Here is a 25340-nt window from a genome sequence, read left to right on the forward strand (position 1 = left end):
TAGCGGTTAGTGTGTCCGACAAAGAACTGGGAGTCCAGAGTTCAAATCCGCACTCAGCCATGAAGCTCACAGGGGAACCTTGGCCCAGTCACTGCCTCCCAGCCTAACATACCGCAAAGGGTTGTTCTGAGGAGAAAAACTCGCGGAGTAGGGGGTGGGGAGTAGAAAACGATGGACGCCACCTTGAGCTTGCAGGAAAAGTGGGGTGCGAATGTGAAAGCAAATAAATAAAAATAATCTAGTCGAGCATACTTGTTCTCACAGTGGGCAACCATACGCCCCGACTGGAAGCCCACAAAAGGCGAAGGGCCACAAGAAGAAAACCACCATATCCTAGGAAATTTGGCCAGGGAATTCGACTTTAAACGGGACTTTAAGCGCGCTGAAAGGGCTCAGGTGTACCCTGGCGCTGCTAGAGGAGCTGAGCGGCGCCCGGCCAGGGCGGAAGGGGCCAGGAGCCTGGAGGCAGGGAAGCCTGCACCGGGCGGGAAAGGAGCGCGCGCGGCCGGGGGAGCTGACCGCCCTGGCGCCAGGGGAGGGGTTACAGCGCGGCCCTTCACCGGCCTGAAGGGTCCGTCTGTTGGACAGGCGGGTGAAGGAGCCGCCCCTTCCCAGCAGGCGGGCTCTGCGGGGCAGGGAGGGGAGAGGCTGAGATGGGACTCTGGCCGGCCCCGCACACCGCCGAGCGCCCGCGCCATGGCTCGCAACTTCGAGCTCCTCTTTGACTCCCTGGGACACTTCGGCAGGTAACAGGCTGGAGCGCCGAGAGGGAGGCAGCAGCGGCAGAGGGGGAGTGGGGTTGGAGAGTTGGAGGCGCTGTGGGTCTCCGGTCTGGCCCTCCGCTCCCTAGCTAGGCAGGGGCGAAGGTGGGGGTGGCGAGGCGCGGGAGAAGCGGAGAGCTTCTTTGACTCGGGCGCCCGCCAGGGGTACGGGAGGGAGACACGTGTCCACCGCGGGGGAGCGAAGGTTGGCCACTTCCAGTGAAGGCTTGCTGCCAGTTTTGACTCTCGCCCTCCCTCCAAAAAGCGGGAAGCAGAGAGCGCGCTTCTCTTCTCCCGCTCGCCGCTTATCCTCGCACAACAACCTCGCGAAGTAGGCTAGGCGGAGAGATGGTGGCTGTCCCCAAGGTCACCCAATGAGCTTCAGGGATGAATGGGGATTTGAACCCCGGTGTCTTCCCAGCTCGATTCACTACAGCACGTTAATGCAGCGTTTGGGGGCTTAGAGGCTAATAAAAGCCCCTGCTTTTAAAATACCGGTGTAGGAACCCTTAAGGGAGTATATGTACTATATATATGAGGTGAAAGATCTTTTGGACAAACGACTAAAAAGAGGAAGTTCCCTAAATTACGGAAATTTCCCCCTTTATCCCAGAGGTCTGGTAGTGATTATTTTGCACATGCTCCAAAAAAACTGTCATTTATGTGGCATGAGCTCTGTGGGTAGGGTCCAAGTGAGCCTTGGCTCCCATTCCCACATGGGGATGGAATATGCTGTTTGAAGGGGGTTGTGGAGGTTTTCTTCCTGCCCTGTGTGTGCAAAACACATTGGGAGCTGCTTATAGCAGGAGGGGCTTGGCAAACCTGTGTCTTGGGGTTCTTTGAGTATGCTCTCACCTCTAGGAAATTATCTCTACACTTAGGCAGGAAGAACCAGCTGCACAAATATAAGATGGGGGGCACCTGGCTTGCCAGCTGTTAGCATCTGTCTGTCTGAAGAGACAATGGAGTGCGCCTCTGGGGGCGAAGTCAAACCGCTGGAGAATCACAGGGCCCACAGTGACTGCACAGTAACTGCTACCTCCCACATTGTTTTGGCTATTTTAGCAGCACCAAAGTAAACTCACTGGGGCGCAAACCTGGGCAGTGTGTATGGAGGTCCTGGGCTGCCCAGATGACAAGTCCTTACTCTCTGCCTCGCTGATGTGGTCCAGAGGAGGGCAGAGCAAAACATTTGGTGCCAGCTTGGCTGCAGGAGGAGTACAAGGCCCAATCCAACCATCTTAGGGACACCACTCCTAATTTGTGTAGGGTTTACTCCTTAGCCTTTTCTTCTCCTGAATATGTCCTGCAGGGCAGCTTGCCAGTAGTACACGTGAAAAGGATCTTGGTGTCTTAGTAGACCACAAGGTTAACATGAGTCAACAGTGTGATGCAGCAGCAAAGGAGATTCTGACTAAACATCAGGAGTAGCTTTCTGTCAGTAAGAGCTGTTTGACAGTGGAACAGTCTCCCTCGAGAGGTGGTGGACTCTCATTCCTTGGAGGTCTTTAAGCAGAGCTTCAGTAGCCACCTGTCATGTATATTTTCGATGAGATTCCTGCATTGGACTATGATTCTATGTTTCTTTGCACCTGTGGGTTCAGTTCCTATTAAGTTTATTTCTCTCTCTACATACGGTACTTTTTGCTTTTAGAGGGAGAAATCTGGTGTACAGCTTTCTTGGTAGTTTATTTATTAAGCACATATTGTTGTAGTCTGGCCAGCTTAGTCACTGTGAATGAGTAATCCAGGGTTTTATTAAAAAAGAATGTTGAATGGGCAGTCTAGCGTTGGGGAATAGAACTCAGCAGGGAGGGGTGTGTGAGAGAGCCCATATTTTGGAGTTAATGAGATTGCTTCCCCCTTGCTATTGTAAACAGCAGAGGGGATTGGGATGTCTGTGCATTTATCTGTTTGGTTTCCCTACACCTGCATGCACACCCAGCTCCTATTCATGAAGCTGTCATCTGTGCATGCACAATGGCTCTCTCAAATGAACAGTTTTTCTTTTGGATTGTAGCTGGTTTGAGGTAAAATGTATCAAATGGCAGTATTTCGCAAGGATACAGGATCGCTTTGTATAGTGCGCGAAGTGCATATGGATTCAAAACCCAGTGGTGGCTGTGCGCTAGATCCAGATTAAGCAGTGATATGTAAACAGCAAGAGACAGGGAGTTAGTGTAAACTAGGTGCAGCATTGGGAGGGAGATATCTGAATATCTGCTGCCCGTTATTGTTATGGTACTTCCAGTAGGGTTTATCTCAAACTAAGCCAGCAAGAAAATAAATAAATATTATCCAAAGGAAACAAGATCTTGTAACACTGCATCTGGAATTTCACTTCTCAAAGCACCTTCTCCCTTGTGTGTAGAGGTGTAGGGGTACTCTGTTCTTCTGCCCTCAGCACAGGTATGATAAATTATAATAATAATAATTTATTATTTATAAGCTGTCCATCTGACTGGATTACTCCAGCCACTCTGGGAGGCTTCCAGAGCATGTGTTGTCCATGTCAGATTTGATATTTCACTGGATGATACAGTGACCTCATTGTGCTAAGCCAAACCTTGGCTCTTGGTTAGTCTGGAGAGAGCTTAACCATGAGCCCATGTTCTGATTGCATGCTAAGCCAAACCTTGGCTTACCACAGTGCGGCACAACAGCAAAAAAGATAGGGGAGAAGCAAAACAGTTCTGAGTTCCTCATTGGGAGCCTGCATCCCATCACAGATAACTGCATAAAGCTTCTACATAGATACTGTTATTATGAATATGTATGGATCTGGCTTATAGTGAGCCAGAACATTGGTTTGTCTAACCCAGAGGTGTCTGATGAGTAGTGGCTTTCCAACATTATTATTATCTATTGAATTCATATACTGCCCTATGCCTACAATAGCTCACACCAGTGTTGCTTCCGGATACCTTTTAACCTGTAGATGCCAGTGGTTGATCTTAGGGTGTTCTATATGCAAAGGATGTGCTATACCAGGGGTCTGCAACCTTTAAGACAAAAAGAGCCACTTGGACCCGTTTCCGAAGAAAAAACAACTGGGAGCCGCAAAACCATTGCGACATTTAAAACAAATATAACACTGCATATATTGTTTCTTACCTTAATGCTATATATACAGGATCGTAATGCACGCACCGCCCCCATGCGACGTCACAGCCAGTACAGCGCCCGCCACAGTGGGGAGTGTCGGGGCGCACAATGCGCCTCCTCCCCTCGCTAGTATCCGCCCCGGAGCCGCGGCAAAGGTGTAAAAGAGCCACATGCGGCTCTGGAGCCGCGGGTTGCAGACCCCTGTGCTATACCAACAAGCTATGGCTCCTCTTCCAATAATTTGAAACAGACTACTTTCTCATGAAAGCAGGAAAGTCCAGGAAATGCAGACATTGAACCATACGCATGTAGGCCCTCCTACACTCACCTTCAGTTTGCATTCTGTGTATATGTGCATATATCACGCACACATATCCAAAACCAGAATCACTGGGTGGATCTACACACAGGAAAAAAGCTATAAATAAGTCATAAATTAAATCGTTGTAACAAAAGTAAAAAAAAACGCTATGTAAAATCGCATAGAAAAGTTTTGTGCTCTACAGCTCCATCTGGTGTTGCATGTTTATAATGCAATTAAAACTGTTTTTTGACTAATGTAGCTGAGTCCACAGTTTTATTACAGAATGACATGTTAACGCATAACTACAAGGGTGGTTCAAGCTGAGTACAGTTAGAGTTTGAGGGCTCGATCAGGTCCTGAAGCAGCATTCTTAAGAACTACTGTTTATAGAAACTGACTGCTTTATAGCTGCTTTGAGTATGTTTTTTATGCATCTTCAGTCATTTGCTTTTTAGGGTTAGTATCTTTGACCCTTCATAAGCAATCAAATGTTTGCTAACAAGGCACTTTGTTACCCCTCTTGGAATGTTAAGCTTGTTGCTTCTAAGATTTACCTGTTAAAACTATGAAACTAAAACCTGCAATTCTCCACACCCCATTCTTGTTTACCGAAGAGCATAAATCTTCACGAGTGTTACTCCGATAGCAGAGTTTTATATAAGGTTCTGAATTTCATATAACCAACTGCTCCAGGAGCAGAAGGGAACCCTTGCTTCACCAAGCCACTTTCTATGTTGGTTATCCTCACCAGCAAATGATGAACCAATGAATGTTTTGCTATTAATATAACTTTTTTAAAAGTTAAAAATACGTTAACAATATGTTATTTCCTTTTTAGGATCATTAGGGTAGGTAGGAGATGAAAAGGGTATTATTTACACAACTTTCTGCTTTCAACCTGCTTTTCCTTGAAAATGGGCTGGGAATTGGTCAGTATATTCCATTTAAGTCATCACCTATTTATTTTCTGCAGTGGTGGAAGTTGTGCTTTGTATTACATACATGGAAAATCAAGTATAGTAAATTATATGGGAATAATAAAGAGGAAGGCTTAATATACATCAGTGTGAGCTTTTTTCTCTCTACAAGTAACTGGGCAAATACAGTAATTGGCCAATTATGCATGTGTAATTGGCATTTAATTGGAGCTTATCTCTAGATTGGAGTCCGCTGATGAATAACAAGACAGTTATTGAAATGAATTCTTGACAGGGCATTCAAGGGCTAATGCTGAACACTAGAGCCATTATAAGAGAGAAACGTTTGTATAGCCTGGAAGAACACATGGGGACTGCTTGTCCAAAACCTGCTGTTTGTCCGTTCTGTTGTTCTTCCCCTCCACTGATACTTCTGCTGTCACTTCCCCCCTTTTCTGTGCCCCAATGGACTGCTTTGGGTGCCTCCATCCTAGCCCAACACCTGAAGCGACAATACAGCAGTGTGCTCATGGCCACTATTGCCTTGCACTGCGTTTTATTACAACCAACACCATGACAACTTCTTGGCTAAAAGGTCAAGAGCACAGTGCAACATTATGTTGTAGTAAGTACATAAAGCCTGGAGGGAACTGGTGATTTGATGCACATTACCAGTGTGGGTTACATGTTATTCATTTGCTTGACTATGAACTAATGGGCAACCTGTGGGCCGCCAGGTGATGTTGGTCTACAACTTCCATAAGCCAATGGCCAGGGAAGATTGGAGCTATTGTTGGCACCCATCTGTCTCAAGAGACAATGGAGTGCACCTCTGGGGGTGGAGTCAAACCGCTGCATAAGCAGCACCAAAGAAGGAGTGCCAACAGGAATAAAATATCGGGGAGCTGAGCATAGGGTGGGGACCAAAGATGGACAAACTATCCCAGAAGGAGCATGATGTGCTCCCACCAAAGGTGCTGCCCCTCCTCTGGTGCCCCATACACCCCTTATGGATCTGCAATCCAGCAATATCTGGAGCATCACAGGTTTCCCATACCTGCGGTTGACTTTTATTTGCTGGACTGTAGGTTTCTAGAAACTCTTTCCCCTGTAGACATCCTCCTTTCTGTATGCAATAGAAACATCAGGGGTAAAAAGCAGCAAAGGGGTGAAAATGGAAAATGGTATGAAAGTAAAGATGGGCGAAAGCACAACATTCCTTCAACACCATGCCCTCAGCCCCACTGCTGCAGTTAGGTTTAAAAAGACGAGAACACCAAGCAGGGAATTCAAAGATGTGATTAATTTCACCTCTAGTTCCAAGTAACTATCTTGGTGGTTTCTTGTACCTTTCTTAGAAAAAGGCGTATAAATTAAATCTCTGCACGTTTTTCTTTTAGTTGCAGGAGGGCACGCCTTGCTTATAAACCAAAGAAGACAGCCTTGGGACTCACACAGTTGTTTATAATTCCATGGGTGGGCAACTGCTTGAATTATTAAAATATTTTGTTCGATGTGCAAGTGAAGTCTTGTCTCAGTAATGCTGCAAAGTGCACCTGTATCATAATACAAAAGCACCACAATGCCTTGGGCAAATTCTGTTCTGTGACTGACTGGTAAATAATCCAGACGTTATGTGCAGAATTTTGATCAGTTCCAGCAAACCCTGAGGAGCAGTCTGTTAAAAGCAAGAAAACCTGAACGCATGTAGAGATATTGTTCACGGTATATTAACGTATCCTGTTAACTGTCTTAAGTTGCTCTAGGGTTCAGTGTGTTCTAGATTTCACTGGTATTTGAGAAGCCCAACAACCTGTGGAGAAAAGAAGAACTCAAGTGCAAATACAGAAATAGGCCTAATATAGACAATATTCAGACAATTATATTATATTGTGGATGTCTCAATTATAGTGTGTAGTTAGCAGAAACTTAGGGTGATATCCAACAAAGTCATAGAGCAGAGCCTCTGAAATTGACTTAGGTTCTGCAACTCCGTTGGTCTCAGTGGGTCCGTTTCAAATATGCCCAATGTTGGATATCATCCTTTGGGTTTTGCTTGGCACTACCACAACATATTATTTTATTGAACACTGGTATTGCTTCATAACTCGCATAAATAGACAAACCAATGAACTAAATCCCATTAAACATGCATCATAATTGATGGATGGAAGTACTATGCTGAAGAGCCTTTGAAGATTAGAAATTAACAAAAATAAAGCATATCCAGTAATGAGATACAAAAATGTACAGTGGTGCCTCGCAAGACGAAATTAATTCGTTCCGCGAGTTTTGTCGTCTTGCGATTTTTTTCGTCTTGCGAAGCACGGTGTCGGGAAAGTTTTGGAAAAGCTTCAAAAATCACCAAAGTCTTTAAAAACCTCAAAAAAGGCTACCACACCACGTTCTATGAGTTGCTCCTCGAAGTCAAGTCGCAACTGTATTAACGGTGTTAAGAAAAAGGAAACAAACTTGCAAGACGTTTCCGTCTTGCGAAGCAAGCCCATAGGGAAAATCGTCTTGCGAAGCAGCTCAAAAAACAAAAAACCCTTTCGTCTAGCGAGTTTTTTGTCTTGCGAGGCATTCGTCTTGCGAGGTACCACTGTAATTTGCTCCTCTGTACCTGTTTGTTATTAAATGGTTGTGTGTGTTTTTTAAGGATTTAAGGAAGGGAAAGGCAGAACTAGGTTTTAATGGACAGAAGCAGATTGTTCTTGTTTGGGAAACGTCTCACCAGGACATTTAAAAGTGGGATACGAAGGGCTAACTGAACATACAAGGAACTAATCTATGTACTGTATGTAAGGTGCCCCCATGTGTTTTTTTTTTTTTTAAAGGAAGAGCAGCACTGGTAATGCAGGAAGCTGGAGGGGGAGAAAGAGTGGGGTTGCTTCCTTCACCCTATATGTCAACTTGCAATGGCTTCACTCTAAATCTGAACCTCCGTCCGCTTAACCCAAACATTTTTTTCCCCTTCTGTGGGGTTCATAATGTATTTGTGAGGTCAAGAGGCATGTTCAGTGCTGACAGATTCATTGTAATTATAGCAGGTGGCCTCTGTTCAAGTGACTGCCTAAGGCTTTATTTGCAACCCAGGGAATCCTTATGGGTCTATACCAAAAATGAAAAATACAGGTAACAAAAAGGGACAATTAGGCCTTGGCTGACTGGTCTGTTATGACATATTTATAGGATATCCGACATGCTTTTACTAAGCTTAGTTTCAGTGTTTGCCTACACAGACACTCGTGTGCTCACACATACGTACCCAAAATGGGACCATCCATACACAAGGGGGTGATATTGACAGACCCAGGATAGCCCCAAGGTTTGCAGAGGTACAAAAAATATCTCTAAGCTACAGGAAGTCCCACAAAATAATCCAAAATGCTTGGCCACGGAATGCTGACTGACACAAGAGAGGGGGAAATCGGAAAATGGGATGGGAGTGGAATGAAGTGACTGGTAAAGGAGGATGGAGGAAGGGAGATTCTGATATTTTAAAACGGTAGCTACAAAAAGGAAAAAGAAAAATTTTGTATTTGGATAAGCTGTTTTTAAATATACTCAAGGATGGAAGTGAGAGCTGCCCGTAGGAATCGGTGCAGAAATGTAGTATTTTTCATGTACAGTGGTACCTCGGGTTACATACGCTTCAGGTTACATACGCTTCAGGTTACATACTCCACTAACCCAGAAATAGTGCTTCAGGTTAAGAACTTTGCTTCAGGATGAGAACAGAAATTGTGCTCTGGCGGCGCAGCGGCAGCAGGAGGCCCCATTAGCTAAAGTGGTGCTTCAGGTTAAGAAAAGTTTCAGGTTAAGTACGGACCTCTGGAACGAATTAAGTACTTAACCCGAGGTACCACTGTAGCTGGAATTGAGTACAAATGTGTCCAACCCCACTGTAAAACACCAGAATGGAGTGGAGTGTACCCAAAACAGCCCAGTGAGGCTTGAGCATGCTCAGTGGGCACAGCATTCATTATGTACTTTGACGAGATTACGTAAGGCACTTCATTCCCAGTGAAATGTGTGCCTTTTAGTGACATTTTAAGCTCTTACTTGCTGTGTTTGGCCTCAGAAAATGTGCTTATAAATGAGATACATAATGGAGTTTGTTGACTTTTACTTTTGTTTTTTTGCTTTGCACAAAGTCCACACTATTCTATGACTTTCCTGGCTTCATGTATTTTGAGGATTAATTTATTCATGTGGTATAGGAGCCAGCTCAGTACAGGGGAACCATTTTTTTTAAAGCTTTTCTTTCTGGGCAACCTTCTGGGGGCCACATGATGGAAGTGAATGGGGTCAGAGGCAAAGGGGTCAGAGTGACGAATGCACATTTTATCTTTGTTTCAGTAGGCTAGTTTCTATATGCACTCACACACCCCTCTCTATCCTCTAACCAAAGGCGTGATCAGGGCTCAAGGACACATTCCAGCCAGGCAAAAACACTCAAGGAGGGTGTGGGGCAGGACGGGAGATGGGGTGTAGCCTAGACAGAGTTCTGATGGCCAAACAGGGAGACCGGGAGGGTTGCATTCAGTTCCTGAGCCAAAGTTTGCCCACTCCTGTCCTAACGGGATGGTAAATACTAGAGCACCGCAGATCCATTCCACAAATGATTGCTCTGCACAGTCATCTCAAATAGGTTTGTTGTTGACACACTTCTTTACACATTTCTGAAAGCACCTCGGGAGGGGACTGGAATTGTCCTTTCATGACATCCAGTAGTGCACAAAGCAGCAAGTGTTGTGGAAAGTTTGGGCTGTGTAGCCTTGCAAACTTTCCATACATTTCTGGCAGTTCTGTAACCCAAAAGAAGAAATGTCCAGCTATTTATACTTGGTTGTTGGCTTGTGGAAAGAAGTGCCTTCTTCTTAAAGTTGTTGAACACAGTAGGTATCACTTGTGGCATTATTACTGGGACTCTCCTCCCCCTGAACACACCCCTCAGATGCGTGCTGCCCAACAGTTGCCTTTTTGTCTGTGAATAAGCAGTTTCCTAGTGAAGGTATTTGGAAGGACAGGAAAAGTACCAAAATAATTTTGGTGCCATAAATCCTGTGGGATGCTCTGAGGTTTCCAGATTAGAAGGGGAAATGCAACATCTTGCTATGGTATTTTTGCACTTCTCCTTTTCTTGCCCCATATACTTTAGTCTGTAATGGTTTTATTGATCGATGGGCATTTTTATTGGGGTTGTTTTGCTGTTATTTCTGAAATTTCTTCAATAACCTGTCGTTCATTTATTTTGGGAGATCCAGCCACAGGTTTAGAGCCTAAGATTAGCTAACTTGAGGAAGGTCATGGAAGGAAAGTTTTCTGTTCTCATCCCCACCCCCATCTCATAAAGCCTCTCTGGAGAGTTTGAGGCCTCCAGAATAATGTGGGATGAGGTTGCTTCTGGGAGGCCCCATAGGCACTGTGGCTAACTTCTGGATTTGAAGATAGGCCAGAAGGGTCTTTCCTGTTCCTACCACTCCTCCAGCCATTGCTTCTCTGCATCTTTGTTTCAGCTGTGACACTGGGTGGCAGTGATAAATGAAGATTTCCCTCAGTGCTCCTTCACATACAATTTCTTCAGTACATTTCATTCAGAGCCCTGCTTCAGCTCGGGTCCTGTGTGCTTCTGGTTTCCATAAGTCGAGTTTCTCTCGACTTCCCTTTTGGAAGTGTTGCAATAAATGGACATGAAGCCAGTTTTGGAATACCTTTGTGTGGCTTTTGCCCGATGTTGGCAGTAATTTGGGTTTGTGAACAGAAGCTCTTCATCCTTTGCACTCACAGTAGGCCTGGTATGTTGAGGGTGTTGTGTACAAGACTTGCTGGGTTTGGGGAATAGGTAAATTACCTAGTTATTCATGCTAGTAAGTTATAAATGTTGAGATACCATACTGATATAAGGACTCTTGATGAAAGCAAATTTGTATTTATTTGTTTTGATGAGAGCTGTATGCATGATATATGGAAAGTCAGTGGAATAAAACTTGCATAAGGAACTTTACACATACCCCCCCCCCAAAAAAAAGATGAATATGGTTCTACAGGGCAGAAAATATAAGAAAAAAATCAAGACCAACGGTTAGGAAAAATAATCAAAGTGGGGATAGATGTCTCTCAACAAAATAAATGCCTTCTTTTATAAAAGTATATACTCATCCAAGGTTGTTGCCTAAGATGCATTTCAGTAAGCTTACTGTTTTTGACTAGTGAAAGAAATCTATAGGTAACAGAAAAAATAGTCATAACAATAATTAGACATGTCACAGTCAGTCAACAAACGATAGTAACTAAAGTGCTAGCACTGGAAATGCTCAGAAAAAGGTAATATAAAGAACAGCCTAAAGCAAAGGTGAGGTGCTGTTCCTTGAAACTGGGCTGTAACTCTGGACTCAGCTATACAGCTGCAAATAAAAGATTTTAAGTGTGTTTTAAGTGCAATATACAATGTGACACTAGATGGTGATGGTGAGCCTTATGGAAAATTCAATGTATTTTTTTAAAAAAAAGCTTTAAAAAAAGCATTTTCAAAATGGGTTTTATATGTGTGTAGATTCCACCTCATACCACAGTAAGTGTGTGCTGAATCCTTTATTCCATCTGTGGAGACCATTCTCAAGAAAGGGGAACTTCTTGGAGAGACGCTCCTTCCCCGCCTCAGATTGTGCAATTTCCGGGATTAAGGTTTTTTCCATGTTGACGCCCCAGGTTGATTTTCATCCATCCCCACCCCTGACCTGTTGTTAATATAGAAACAGCAGAAAGCCATTTTGAAATCCAAATATGCAAAAAGGACAAGATTTATTTATGGTCTATAAACTGGATTGGCTAAAATCGGTGTCATTTTTGCCAGTTGTCTCACTAAAATGTAGATTTTAATCCTTCAACTGCAGATTGCAAAACACTTTGGACCCCGATCCTGTGTCTATGTTCCTTACACAAGACAAACCAGATCCATGTGCATATTGTTTATCTTAATAGAACTGTGTTTTCTTCTATCAATTCACTGGGACAAAGTTGAGTTTTTAAAACCATTTCTTTGAGTTTAAAAATGCAACCCTTTTTATAACATCAGGATATATATTTCAAAGAATGGTGAATATAATGATAATTAATTATTTGTTTTCCTTTTCAGATATCAGGCATGGGTTTATTTTGCATCTGTTTTTCAATCTATTTCTTGTGGCATCCACTACTTAGCTTCTGTCTTCTTGGCTGTTACACCAAAGTTCATATGCAGTGTCCCTGGAAACGTGAGTAGTGTTCTGATTTGTAATTCATCTACTTCAAGAATAGAGGATGCCTGGGCACTCTGGACATCAGCACAACACTACATCTTGGTCCAGCTGGAAAATGGAGATGTTTGGGAACTTAATCAGTGCAGCAGGTCCAAACGAGAGGACACTTCAAATTTTACTTACGAATACAGTGGTAACAAGACGGATGTTCCATGCACTGATGGATTCATCTATGACCAGACCAAATGGCAGAGCACCATCGTGACAGAGTGGGATTTGGTCTGTCAGCGGGAATGGCTTGCAAAACTCACACAGCCCACATTCATGTTGGGAGTCCTTTTTGGAGCTGTGATCTTTGGAGATATTGCTGACAGGTACAGTAGTACTGAACTAGCTTGGTGACTTGGGTTCAAATCCCCATCCACCAAAAAAAAAAAAAAGCCCTCCTGACACGGTTTGGTTTGTTAGACGCAACAGGAGAGCGCAGAAGGATGCCATCAAAATATATCATTCTAGATTTCTCAAGCAAGTTTCTGCTTGCAGTAGAAAGCACAGAGCTGAGAGATGTAGAATAAAATTCCTATTCAATCAAGTTAACAGTCAGAGGCTGAGCTTGAACAAGGCATGTTAACTGAGTATTTTCAAGAGGAAATGTAGGTGACTTGCAAGCTCAAGCAATGTTGGTGTCCTGTTCTCTTTCCACCCTCTCTGATGCCCTAGTCAAAAGACAAGAAAAGTAGTTACTCAGCCAGAGGCACATAGCTCCACTGCATTTTTTGGATCACTTTTATTAACTTGGGAGGGAGGCCCTGCTTATGTGTTATCCATGGAAATGTATTTTGAGCATAAAAAATGGAAAGGTAATCCTATTCATGTGTACTCAGAATTGTAGCCTAAGGGAACCTAAGATGTAGGTGGAATGCAGCTGCCACGTAGGCTAGAGAAATTACAGTAACTCCACCACACACTTCAGTATCCTTGTTGAGGAAATGCAACACACAATATAATGCAGACATACTCCAGCCCCTTAGCATCACTGTAGGTGGACTTCAGATGGCCCTACAGAATGCTGAGAATGGGCAGCAAGCAACGAGGCTTGTATCATCATCATCATCATCATCATCATCATCATCATTTCATTTGTACGCTGCCTTTCCATAGTTAAAAGTATGTAGTCTGCCTGTGACCTCAGAACACTTAAACTTCTAGCCAAAGTCAAGCATTTAAAAAAAATTCTTAAACTTAAGTGGGAGTTAAATTAAGCATTCTCTCATGCTGAACTCAATAGGACATAGAAGTGTGTAGCTTTGGCTGGCTGGAGGTGTGTGTCTGTAGATTTTTTATTTTGCAAGGAAGGAATGTAGCCTACTGCACAAAGGCAAGAGTCACATCTGTTGCTCCACCTACTTTTGCCTCTGGCCCCTGGAAGTTTGCTTATGACAGGATGTTGCCCTCATGCTCTATACAGTTACTCCATCCAAAGATAAAGTAATAGCAGCTGCCCTTTAAAAAGCCATTAGCTAAAATGCAATCTCTGAAAATGAGCTTTGAAGCTCATTTTGAGTTGATGAAATGAAGATAATTTTGTTTTTAAAAAGAGATTAATAAAAATCTATTACAGAAATATCAAGTCTAAAAATCTAGTAAATAACAAGTGTAAAATCTGCAGTAAGCCATAAACTGCTAGGTACAGCATTTGTGGGGCTTCCTTCTTTCTCTCTTGTTCTGGTAATGCAAGCCCCAGAGTTAGAAATGCTTTTCTGATGCAGTTTCTGCAATATTTATTTTTATGCTTGTTTTCTTACTGCGTTCCACAGGATGGGGAGACGGCCAATCATGTGGTTCACCAGCACTGGCCAATTTATATTTGGCATTGCAGTGGCGTTCACATTTGACTACACAAGCTTTGTGATTGTCCGTTTCCTGCTTGCAATGGTAAGAACCCAAGCTGATTTTTCCAACAAAATAATTTCCATGACTGTTTCGAAGGCTCTTCATTATTAAACCTCTAAAAGCGTATTCTAACTGCAGTCTCTAAACCAGTTAAGCCAGAGCACTTGGATTGATCTCAGTACGATTTCAGTGACACAAAAATGCTTCTATGAGCTTCTAAAGTTTCTCCAGGAGTTTGCCTGGCTGCCTCTGAGCATATTGCCTAACCTTGTTTTATATTGACTGCCCTTTAATATATGTAGGCCCAATCCAGCCAAAGCAAAGCACTTTGAAATATCATTCATTTAAGGTGGAAACATTAAACATGTACCTCTCTCATTTGATCAACAGATCTTAAATACTGAATGTTTTCTTATTTATATACAGCCATATACCATATTTCTTTCAAAGAAGCAGGGAAGTGAACTTGGGTAATCTTATTTTTCCCCCTGCATAGCTTTGTTGAGATAAGTTAGGCTGAGAAAGAGAGCGATTGTCCCAAGACTTCTTAGGCCTCATCCACACATCCATTTGTTGCATGATTACTTCTGTTTGCCCCTTGATTTCTAGGCCTGGGTTTGAGAGGCTTTTCTTTTGTCCTGCCACTTTCCAATACAGCTGAATTGGAATGAACATCAATCCGCAGAAAACCTGATTGACATTTGTTCCGATTCAGCAGTAAAGCATGGGTTTTCCCAGGGAATGCGGTGGGACAAAAGAAAAATCTCTTGGACTCAGGCCTAGTAATCATGGGACAAACAGAAGTGTGGATGAGCCCATAGTGAGTTTTCCATTGCTGAGGGGAAATCTGAACCCAGATCACCCTGATCCAATTCATATTGGCTCCCTTTTTGGCTGGATTATAGCTTACATTTATATCCAATACCATTGCTTCGTTTGTTCTTGGATCACCGCTTTCCTCTTTATTGCAGATCGCAGACTTCTTGAAATTCTGAGCCTCTGCAGCATGACCATCTATTTTTAATTCTTGTTGTAGAGGGAGACTAGACTGAAGCCATTTTCTTTCTCTGTTTTTCCCCCACCTCCCAGGTTTCAAGTGGCTATCTGGTTGTAGTGTTTGTGTATGTGACTGAATATATTGGCATAAAGGCTCGCACGTGGGCATCCATGCACGTCCATGCGTTTTTTGCACTGGGGATTATGGTTGTGGCTCTGGTAGGCTACTTGGCCCCCACCTGGTGGGTCTACCAGATATGCCTTTCCGTAACAACTCTCCCCTTTGTCTTGTGCTGCTGGATGCTCCCAGAGACACCCTTCTGGCTGCTCACAGAGGGAAGATACGAAGAAGCACAAAAAGTAATTAATGTAATGGCAAGATGGAATAAAGTAAGCACTCCTTGTAAAATTTCTGAACTGTGTCCCGTCCAAGATGATCTAGTCAGTAGCAGAACGGGTGATAATGACATTTCTCCCGTGAAGAAGCACAACATCTTAGATCTGTTTCATAACTGGCACATTGCAAGAAGGACCATTACAGTCTGGCTGATTTGGTTCACTGGGAGTTTAGGATATTATGTGTTCTCCCTCAGTTCCGTGAACCTTGGAGGCAATGAATATTTAAATCTATTTCTCATAGGTAAATATTGTTTGATGTAACTTACTGTACTTGCAACAGAAATGCAACCAACTTTTTAAAAAATAAATGTCTAGTGATTGTCGCCACCACCAGTGAACTTCCAAACTCAGGCCCTGTTCATACACACATGCAAATTATAATGTGAGGGTCATTTCACAGGCAGATGATTTTCAGGGTAATACTGTCATGTTTCAAGCAGGGCTGTGGTTATGGGAATGGGGACCTGGCCCTCTCAGGGATATTCCAGCTAAATGTTCAGCTTTCATCAAGTCTCTAGCCTTTTTACTTTTAGAGATGCAAAGAAACATGTGCAAGGAGCATTGTTGTTCACTAAGATATAATACTGTCAAACTTAAAACATGTTAGGCTATATTCTGCCTGTATGAATGTTCTGGCTGTTCTGCAAAGCTTCTCTGTCCCTTTAGGCCTCTCACTACAGAATTTCTTACTATGGGATTGGTTTCAAGTGGCTACTATTCGCATGAATTATTTGGCTTTCACTTAAGGTTAGTTCACAGCAGTGGTGGCTAACCTGTAGCCCCAGCCTGCATGGCCTATGGCCAGGGATCGTGTGAATTGCAGTTCAGTAATATCTGAAGGGCTACAGTTTAGCCACTCCTGGTTTACACAAATGTGGTTTAGAAATGCTGGCCAAAAAATGAGAATCAAGTAGGCATGCTTCACCCACTGTACACATTACCTGGTGTGCTATGAGGATGCAGGTGCATACTTCTGTATGCATGTCCTCAAATCCTTGCACATCCACAAAGAGGGGAAAGAATGCTGAAATCAAGCGTATGCACATGTACTCTGTGCCACATGTTGAGTTGTGCATGCAGTGCACTGTACTGATGCCTCACTACACATATAAGATTACCTGCTGGAAATTGCATGATCAGATGCTTGGAGTCAAATGCTTCTGTGCTGTGCAGCAACAACATAGCCTAGAACCAAGTGCAGGGCTCCCAGTGCTGAATCCAGAGAACATTTTTGTCTCCTTATTTTGGCAGCGGGAGTTGGCCCCAACATCTGACCAGGAGCCATTGTTACAGCAGCACCAAAACTGTGGAAGAGCTGCTATGCAATGCAGAAGTACCATGCAAGGGTTTCCTTCAGGCCTGGCAGGGTACAGGTCTGCCTTCAGCCTAGCAGCAGATGACTTGGTGGGGTGGAGATGCTTACCTGATCTCTTGGCAGGTGAATTGCAGCTGCTTACTGGGTGGGGAAGAGCTGACGTGGCAGGGAGGGCAGCACAGTGCAAACGCAGCAGCAGGAGCGCCAGGTCGGCTCTGCCTTTGCGTTGACAGTGCTGCCCTCCCCACCACCTCACCTTTCTTAAGCAGCAGGGACTCACCTGCCAAGAGGTCAAGTCAGCGTCTCTGCCCTACCATGCCACCTGCTACTGCTATAGCCACTAGGAGAGTATCCTAATAGTCCTCTGGCCATTTAATGCTGTTGCAGACGTTTATGCAGGCAGACAGGAAGTAGCACTTGGAACCAGAAGGGTTGTGGGAACAGAGGTGGCCAGCCCTCCCTCCCTTGTCTTGCCTAGAAAGGCTGCTGTAGCTGTATGCAGCACAAGTGCCTGTGTGCCACAGCATCCAAAGCTGTGGATGGGGCTGGGCTGTTCTTTCTCACAAACTAGCATCATCAGTTGACATTTTTGAGGATGTGCGTAAGATAAGGTGCTAGTATTCCATTTTGTTTAGCAGCAGTGTATTGCCAGTGGATCGATACTGTTACAAAAGTGAATTTTTCTGTAATCGTGAAGACATTTATCAGCTGCTGACCACTTAAGGCATGGTTCAGCCAAATTGGAGCCGTGCTGCTGATTTCAGTGGGAGACTTAAAACATACACTTAAATCTCTTCCATTTTTATCAGTGACATTTCACAGTATTTCAGTTTGATGGGATTGTGCCCATTATTTCAACATATTTAGTGTCAGGATGTTAGTCATATGAACTCCAGTTAACTGGCAGGCCTAAGGGCCTTTTCACCCTGTGCATGCCTGTGTCACAATAAGTCTTTAAAGTGCCACAGAGCAAAGAACTCTTTTTTTATTTCGGCTTTTTGACATAGTACTGCACATGGGGAAAGTTGTTTTGTAACAGCCTTTGTTTCTGTAGATCATTTTCCCCAAGTGGCAAGTGTATTTCATATTCAGTACCTTGCAGTATTCTAGGCCGCCCTGTTGCCATCGCCATATTGCAAATCGGGAGGGCTGAGGCATAAGGGGAGGGGCAGGCTAAGGCCACACTGGAGAGAAAATAAAAATCACGGGAAGCAGCAGTCTAGCCACGTCTTTATGTATCTAACACATTTTTAAAATGTGAATTATCTGATGCTAGGTGCTGTGGAGCTTCCTGCCTATGTCCTGGCTTGCATAGGAATGGACAAACTGGGACGAAGGAACACCTTGATCCCATTCCTCATCTCGAGTGCAGTGATCTGTGCTCTAGTCATGGTGATACCTCAGGTGAGTCACTCACACCTGCATCAGATATATATAAACATGCTGTGGGTTTTGTACTAATGTAGCATCCTGAGCAAGGCAAGAGGATCTCTTCAGGGCATGTGTTGTTTCCTGTCAGTTTCAGCCATATCTGCATTATATAGCTAAAGCAGTATCACATCGTTTTAAATAGTCCTGGCTTTCCTTGAAGAATCCTGGGAACGGTGGTTTTTAAAGATGCTGAGGATTGTTGGGAGACGCCTGTTCCACTCACAGCGCTACAGTTCTCAGAGTGGTTTAATAGTCCATTCCTCTTCCGCGGGAACTCTGGGATTGTAGCTTTGTTAGGGAAAACAGGAGTCTTCTAACATCCTTAACAAACTTCGGTCCCCATGATTGTTGAAAGTCTCATGGTACTTCTTTAAATGTATAGTACAGATGGAGTCTAAGGGCAGGGTTCACCTAATGAACCCCACCAGCAGAAGCCCAGTGCAGGGGTTTCTGCCTGTGCAACAGGGTTCCCCCACTCTCCTTCCCCTGTGCACTCCCCAAAATTGGCTCCTGGGGACTGAGAAAACTCCCAGGATAGCAGAGGATAAGAAAATGGGATATCATTTTATCTGGCAAGCAGATACATGTGCACAGGTGGAACATCTGTAACAGTGTGACGTTGAATTCCACCCAAGATTTTTGAATTGCTGCCAGCTTGAATTACTGCATCAGAATGCTACGGAAGAATATTGCCCCAGTTCCACCCCCGTTCCATCTCCTCTTGGCAAGTTTTGGGCTACATGAGGCCACATTTGGAAATAGCGGCTCTTGTCAACGTTGCAGCAATTATGGGACCTTGGGTTGACACAGAGCGTTGTTACTGAAACTAATTGTAGATCATAGCTGATGCCATGGCTTAAAGAAATGGGCCATAAATTCCAGAAATACTGACAATATTCCATCTGTAAAACTGGTAACTTGCTGATCTAGCAACCTTTTCCAAAATGTGAGTGTTTACATGCTTAGATGGAACTTAAGAAAGGAAACTGCAGCCTTTGGGCCCACAATAGTAGTCAAAAAATACTGTCCAGTCGTGATTAAGTGCAGAGATGGAATTAATTACTTGGTAAAGGAAACCAAACCATTGTCTGAACAGTGCAGTAGGGGTTCCTGAATGTTCACAAAATAGCAAGGCTTTTATGAACTGAGTTCTGGAACATAAGTCCCTCAGTGACCCTCAGTGAATTCATGCTCCCTATGCTGTTATAAAATTATGTTTCCTCTTAACAGGATTACAGTGTTCTCGTTATTGCAGCAAATATGGCTGGAAAGTTTGCAATAGGTGTTGCATTCGGCCTTATCTACCTGTATACGGCAGAGCTATATCCAACAGTTGCACGGTAAGGCAAAACTCTTTACCCCTTAAGAATTAGAATTGTATCCTGCAGCTTTGCTCTGTGAAAATGTCTTCTGCTTATAACAGTATCAATTGAAATTGGACTTTTTGTTTACTGTTCAGGACCCTTGCAGTGGGCAGTGGGAGCATGATGTGCCGGGTAGGGAGCGTGGTAGCCCCTTTCTGTGTTTACCTGTCAAGTGTTTGGATCTTTATGCCACAGGTAAATGCTTTGTTTTAACAGCTTCATCAAACTTGACAATGCCAGTAATGTACTAGATGGCCAGGTGTGAGAACAGCCAGTAGTTGAGGCCGGGAACAAACAAATATCAGCACTGCAGCCCCTTTGAAAATGACTTGAGCATATCCACAATGGACCAGTTCACATATGATGCTAAGCCAAACTAATGCTAAGCTTGAAGTTACAAGCCTGTAGGTACTCAAAATTAAAACCATGGCCATTTCAGTCCTCCCTGTCATCCTGCTGCTGCCTCATCCACAGCTAAGCTATGGTTTGAATTACAACACTCCTCAGTGGTAGGGCTCCCCTACTGATGGCAGAGCCAAGCAGAGCTGGGAGGGGGGCTCTATCCAACCCCCTTGAGCACAACTTGGGGGGTTGGGTTGCTCTGCAACTTCATCTGTCATTGTTAACAATAGTAAATAAAACCTCTTGTTTTGCTTTTCATGCAGTTAGCTTCTCTCCCTTACATGACCTGTTTTCTTTTAGCTGATTGTAGGAGTCATGGCCTTCCTGAGTGGAGTGCTAACTCTGATGCTACCAGAAACACTTGGGAAGCCGTTGACAAATACATGGGCAGAACTCAATGAGCATATGAAAAAAGACAGTGGCTCAGAAAAGTATCTCCCAGCATCTCAGGATGGTGCAGCACAGGATAAGATTGAGATGCTGAACCAAGAGGCACACGGCACTGATGGATAAGATTTTTAAAAAAGCTATTATGTGCTGTATTGTGCTCCTTCGTTTGCAATATCCACTGGTTAGTACACGTTCCTTGTAATCTATACACCCTCTTGCCCTCTCATCATGGAGACAAGAATTAGAGCTTGTAGAACATATTTTGAAGCTGTTCTGAAGCACCTTGTTAACATATGATGTGAGTAATGCTAATTCAAAGAAATATGCTTTTCTGATACTGATTTTAAAAAGCCACCTCTAGCTTCTTTCTCAGATTTCCTGCTGCATTCATTGTCATTTCAAAATCCCCTGTTAATATTGTTTGAATTGCCAAGTGCAACCACAACAAATCATGAATTGGTATTGTTACATTCTCGGACATTTAGACAATGTTTACATAGGAGGAAAACTCTCAAATAATTGTAGTGATTTCTTAATAAATGGAATGTGCCAATCTAGGTTTTCTAAGCTTTTGTCTCATTTCTTAGCAATGCCATCCATTTAAAAGGAGAAGCCAGCCCATGGCTTCTAATGGAGACAGTCAACATTTGTAAGTTGCATAGACAGCATGCATGCTCATTGAATGTTAAAGGAATTATGTGTGACCGAAACAAAATATTGTTAGCTGTCTGTAGCAATGTCTCTGCAGCACAGATAAAATCAGGTTGTCTTAAAAACTGGAGTGCCATTTTTATTTCATTCCTTTTCATTCCTTCCCTTTATTTCAGTTGCAATCTTTAACTCTTTCAATCTTTAACAGGGCTCTTCAAGGGTGGGGGGAGAATTGGCATGAAACTAAATGTGTGTACATGCCCTTTGACTTATTACCATAGATTCCAGCGTATAAGATGACCTTTTAACCCAGGAAAAGAGGTTAAAAAGTTGTGGGTCGTCTTATACGCCGGGTATGGAGCCCACCCACTGCTGCTTCAGAAGCTGCCGCAGCAGCGGACGGCAGGCTCCTCTCCACGCCGGGAGGAAGCTGCCCAGCAATGCTAAGCTGGCTTCGCTAGGCGGCTTCCTCCTGGTGCAGAGCTGCCCAGCGTATTAGGCGACTGGGCTTATAAGACGAACCCCCAAATTGGCAGCTGCAAATTTGGGGGGTCGTCTAATACGCCCAGTCGCCTAATAAACCGTAATCTACGGTACAAACCTGAGGATAATCCAAGATACATTTTCACTCAGCTCGTATAAGTCTCATCATCTTAAGTGTGCTGTAAGAATAAAATGTCTTGGTATGCCTGAAGGCCAGAAAAATCTGCGAAGAAAACTACAGAAGGATGTTGTATACAGAATATTGGCTGCAAATAGCTCTTTGGGGGCAAATAACAGTTCTGGGGCCAATTGTCAGTGTGAAAATGGCATAAGGGAAAGAGTTAACCATTGTCCCAATCCGGAAAGGCCCTCCCTCATTGCTGCTCTTTTATTAATAAAGAGGAATGATAGCTCTTAAGCTTGCTAATTTCTTTTTTAAATGGTTAAAGTAACACGTAGTTTTAACCCTGGAGAGTTTCTTTACCACCTTCAGTTAAAACTAAGGACATGTGCTTGACTACTTTGCAGAGCAGAGGCTGGGGTCACCAGGCCACAGGTCTTTTGCTGGATGTGTTCTACATATGCATATGTTTATACATACTAGGCTTTTTAAAAAAAATATGTGTTGAGTCTTCAGAACAAAGCTTTTTGGATATTCTTCAATCATTTATCTTACGTTTACCCCTGCAGCTCTCTCACAATTAATTTCTGTTCCTGTTGGAAATGCAACTTTCCCAGCCATTTTAACAAAGAAAACAGTTTGAGGGGAATCAGCTGCTACAATCTCAGCCTTTGGTTTCCACAATGATTCCCCTGTGGCTTCAGAGGGAAGGGCCTTGCCAAGCCATGTTTGTCCTCCTCCTCTACCTCCCCACTTTTAACTTTCTCGTGTGTTCAGATCTCCTTGGCCTCTCCCTTCCTCTTCCTCTGGCTCCCCAGCTGTGCCCTGTTGCTCTTTCCTTTCTTTGTAGTTTCATTTTCTCAGCAAAGCATCCTGGCACATCTGTCCCAAGTTTCAACAAGGACACCTCCTGCCATCACCTTCTGATCACCCATCCTAGAGGTACAGGAGTCCACCTCACAGGCTTTCAGCTTGCTAGCAACTCCTTCACATTCTAAACCTCTAGCAGCTGCTTGCAAGCTTCTTGTTCATGGGTGTTTCACTGTGCAGGGAAGCAAGTGGACTAAGGTAAAGTTAGCAAAGAAGCAGAAACCCTTGTGCGAAACTACTAAAGCTCGACTGTGCAAAATGTATGCTACAACATATTTCTGAGGCAGCATTAAAGGAAACACGTATTTCCTTGAACAACAGCAGCAAACTCTAATATTGAGACCACTAGGCAGTGGTTCCTAATTAGCTAAGTACTGCAGACCCTGTTTTTTGAAAGCCAAGCTATGACCCCCTCCCCTTACTTTTGAAATTGTTGATCTGTGGTAGTTTTTGTTAGATGAATGGTACTACTGAACCCCTTGGTAGGTTATGCAGACCCCCTGGGGTCCACAGACCATCAGTTGGGAACCACTGCCCAAGAGAATACTTTGACTTCTTCCCACCAACACCCCCTCCTCCCTCCCTGATTCTTGAACCCTCCTGACTCCAGTGATTGAGACTCTCCATTTCTCATATGCCCCATTTTGTCTGTGCCAGCCCTTTCAAAGGCTAGGGGATAAAGACTGTGGTTCTCGAAAGGTGTGTGGGTGGGTGTAGGTGTGTAGGCCAACTATATACAGTTTCTTATTTTAACAACAGAAATCTTGGGCACCCTCAGTTATCCTTGGGTGCAACAGGTATTGTCCTGCCTTGATACTTGGTACTTGGGCTGGACCTTAATAACAACAATTTTATTATTTTTTATCCCACCCATCTGGCTGGGTTGCCCCTTCTAGATGTTGTACTACAACTCACATCATTTCTAACCATTGGCTCTGCTAGATGAGGCAGATAGGAGTTGGAGTCCAACAACATCAGGAGGGCCATGGGTGCCCCACCCTTGAAATAAACGTTTCACGACTGGCAGGGCAATTCATTTATGCCATGATGTGTTCTCAGCAGCAAAGGTGAAAGCCAAAGAACAGCAAGAAAAAGAAGAGGCAGTGTAGCAAAACAGACAACCACTCCTGCATTGCTCTGAGCAACCCTGTTGCCATCCACCAATCATAATGTTGATGGAGAATGACATCCCCACATTAGAAAAGCAATTAAGCCATTAATCAACGTGTGATGATAAAATGTCCTGATGATGTCACTAAATGCAATGCTCACACCTCTCCCTATGGACAATGCATTAGTGTTAAGTCAGAAAGAAGTGCTCTCATTGCTTCCCCCTGTAAAGACTACTGTGAGACAACCAGCAGGAAAGCACCAACAAACACTGGCAGTCATAGGCTGCAGGCCTCCCCTCACCAACCCCCAAAACCAGGACTGACAAATATCCCTTTTGGCAGGGAACTCCTCATATTTCCCAGTGACTTACCGTAGCAGGTAGAATGTTAAGAGCTGTTGCTGATTTTTCAGATGTATTGAGGCAGCAAGCAATAAAAGCCCCTGGAAGCACCCATTCATTGTCTGGATAAGGTTTCAGATTCAGTCTCCATAATTTTCCACTTACAGGTCTCTTCCTAGGAACTGCTGCCAGCTGGAGAATAGGAATGTCTGGAAACTGCTGGCAGCCCACGAAGAAAATGCTTGGCTAGGCATGGACTAGTTATCTGAGCAGGGACAGCTTATCCCATTTCACTACCTGAGGATAAACAGGAATTGCCAACCCCTGGTTCCTCCCACCATGCCCCACTTCTGCTGCCACCAAGCTCCAGTTCTCTCCGAACTCAGCAGGAGCTGAGGCGCTCCTCCAGAAGTTGCCACTCACTTGGCTTTTCCACCCAGGGGCAGGGAAGACAAGTGGCAATGTTGTGCTCCAGAATGCCTCCTTCTCTGTAGTGGGAGCGGTGGGGTGGGAAGAGAACTGCCTCTTTCAGTTCCACCACCTGAGGTGGGTGCATCACCTCACATCATGGGTGGGCCAGCTCTGTATCTGACAGCCAGCATAAGGCAACTGCTCAGGTTATTATATATCTGTATGTATAGATATATAACACCACCAGGATTTTTTAAATATAAAAACCCTTAAAATGCATAGCTTGCACTGACATATTTTGTTAATTTATTGTTAATTATAAAGAAAATTTTAAAACACAATGTTATCACTTTCACAGTTAGTGGTACATAGATTTACACATTGGACAATCATTTATGTCTATTACTTCATAGAAAAAACCACACATTCATTTTCTATAATTAAAACAGTATCCTGGGTTCTGAAGCTGAGGGCATGATGTTTGTCACTTGATTTCACTGCCATATTTTCAGTTATTGGATGACATCACCACTCCATAAATCCATATTCTTATGAAACCCAATCTTGTGAAAGAGAACATCTGTTCCAGGAAAAACCATAGATGATCTTTTCACACACTGTTACAAGATATCCTCATGACTTGTTAGTAGAGACACACATTGGCTACTGCAAAATGGAGTTGTCTGGCTGCTGATTGAAATGGCACTTCCTCCTTTGCTATCTGGCCATCTTTTTGTTTTGACTGAAAACAAATTTACACATGTACTATGCATCTAATTGCTCCCAAAGTGCAAAGTGATGATTTGACCATTGATGGAAGAGAATGTCCG

The 25340-nt window shown here is 43.7% G+C and overlaps 1 protein-coding gene across 1 annotated transcript; it reads left to right on the forward strand.

Moving 5' to 3' along the window:
* Positions 1 to 567: 567 nt before the first annotated feature.
* On the forward strand, positions 568 to 21078 carry SLC22A16 (solute carrier family 22 member 16). The gene is made up of 8 exons (XM_028723174.2): positions 568 to 746; positions 12229 to 12705; positions 14149 to 14266; positions 15314 to 15860; positions 18211 to 18338; positions 19596 to 19705; positions 19825 to 19924; positions 20432 to 21078. The coding sequence occupies exons 1-8, from the start codon at positions 697 to 699 to the stop codon at positions 20642 to 20644; spliced, it is 1743 nt and encodes a 580-aa protein (XP_028579007.2). The 5' UTR covers positions 568 to 696; the 3' UTR covers positions 20645 to 21078.
* Positions 21079 to 25340: the final 4262 nt, after the last annotated feature.

This window comes from Podarcis muralis, chromosome 3, assembly GCF_964188315.1.
Source record: "Podarcis muralis chromosome 3, rPodMur119.hap1.1, whole genome shotgun sequence".
Lineage (NCBI taxonomy): Eukaryota > Metazoa > Chordata > Lepidosauria > Squamata > Lacertidae > Podarcis > Podarcis muralis.

Excerpts from the sequence above, each read along its gene's own strand:
- SLC22A16 (XM_028723174.2), top strand. The coding sequence starts at position 697 with ATGGCTCGCAACTTCGAGCTCCTCTTTGACTCCCTGGGACACTTCGGC. Across the intron at positions 747-12,228 it reads TCCCTGGGACACTTCGGCAG|ATATCAGGCATGGGTTTATT; the intron begins GTAACAGGCTGG and ends TTTCCTTTTCAG. Across the intron at positions 18,339-19,595 it reads TAGTCATGGTGATACCTCAG|GATTACAGTGTTCTCGTTAT; the intron begins GTGAGTCACTCA and ends TCCTCTTAACAG.